The following is a 1232-nucleotide window of genomic DNA, read 5'->3' on the forward strand; positions in this document are numbered from 1 at the left end:
CCCCCCCCCCCCCCCCCCCCCCCCCCCCCCCCCCCCCCGCGGCCACCGCGTCTCCGGGGCGGGAGGGGCCGGTCGGGGGGGTCCCCCCGTCTGGCGGTGACCCCGTTAGAGGGGGGTTCTCCCCGCGGGCCCCCCCGGGCCCCTCAGGCCCCCCCGGTACCTCTCGGCCTCGGGCCCTGCGCGCGCTCGGCCCCTTGTCTCGCCATGGGCCCCGCACATGCGCACGGCGCCGCCGCGCAGCCATCTTGGCGCCGGGCGGAAGCCGCCGCCTCTCCCGCCCCCCCGCGCGGCTTCGCGGCGCCATCTTGGGCATAGGGGGAAACGGCGCCCGCCGCCATCTTGACTGCGGGCACCGCGCGCCCTCGCCCTGCCCAAGATGGCGCCGCCCCGCTGCGGTGGCCGCGGCGCTGCCGCCCTGGCCGCTGTCACATCACTGTCGTATCGCGGTGGCCGCTGCGCTGCTTCACCACCCGGTTGTGGCGGCCGGTGGCCCGTCGCGGCGGCTGCTCGCAGCGGGCGGTATCCCACCATTTTGGGTAGGGGCGCTGCGCGCCGCCATCTTGACTGAGGGCACGGCGCCCCCTCAGGCGGGCGCCATCTTAGTGCGTGAGGCCGCAGTGCGGCGCCATCTTAGACGGCGAAGCGCGGCGCTTCCGCCCGCCGCCATCTTGAGTGAGGGCGGCGCCATTTTAGAAGAGGGCGGCCCCCCCTCAGGGCTCAGACCCAGCACACGAGGGGCAGCCCACCCGTCCCGACCACCCCACGGCGCGGGGGACACCTCGCCCTGCCCGGAACCCCGGGCTGGGTCGGGGGGCTGCTCTGGAAGCCCCGTCCCCAGCACCGCCCTGAGGCCACTGAGGGCGCCGCCATGTTGTGCCAAAGATGGCGTCCATATAAACAAAGGCCTGGCTTTATTGATGTGCCCATGGCCCCCTGTGCCCGTGTCCCCAGTGACCATATATCCCCACAGCCCCATGTCCCCAACGTCCACATATCCCCATATCCCACTGTCCCTATATCCCCATATCCCAATGTCCCCATGTCCCTCTATCCCAATGTCCACATCTCCCCATATTCCCATGTCCCCCTGTTCCTGTGTCCCCATATCCCAATGTCCCCATATCCCAATGTCCCCCTATCCCCATGTCCCCAATGTCTCAGTGTCCCACTATCCCCATATTCACCTCTCCCCATATCCCCTTGTCCCCAAATCCCCATACCCAAATGTCCCC

At 70.5% G+C, this 1232-nt stretch overlaps 1 protein-coding gene across 1 annotated transcript in view; it reads left to right on the forward strand.

Moving 5' to 3' along the window:
- Window positions 1–1055: 1055 nt before the first annotated feature.
- The window catches only part of LOC113942375 (putative uncharacterized protein DDB_G0291608), a gene marked incomplete at its 3' end in the record, with an annotated part of 619 nt that continues 442 nt past the window's right edge, over window positions 1056–1232 (forward strand). Inside the window, exon 1 of the mRNA XM_027633515.1 lies at window positions 1056–1202. Coding sequence (XP_027489316.1) covers window positions 1056–1202 — 147 coding nt within the window. The remainder of the gene's footprint in view (window positions 1203–1232) is intronic.

The sequence above is a fragment of the Corapipo altera genome, unplaced genomic scaffold (genome assembly GCF_003945725.1).
Source record: "Corapipo altera isolate COAL_440 unplaced genomic scaffold, ASM394572v1 58790, whole genome shotgun sequence".
Taxonomy (NCBI): domain Eukaryota; kingdom Metazoa; phylum Chordata; class Aves; order Passeriformes; family Pipridae; genus Corapipo; species Corapipo altera.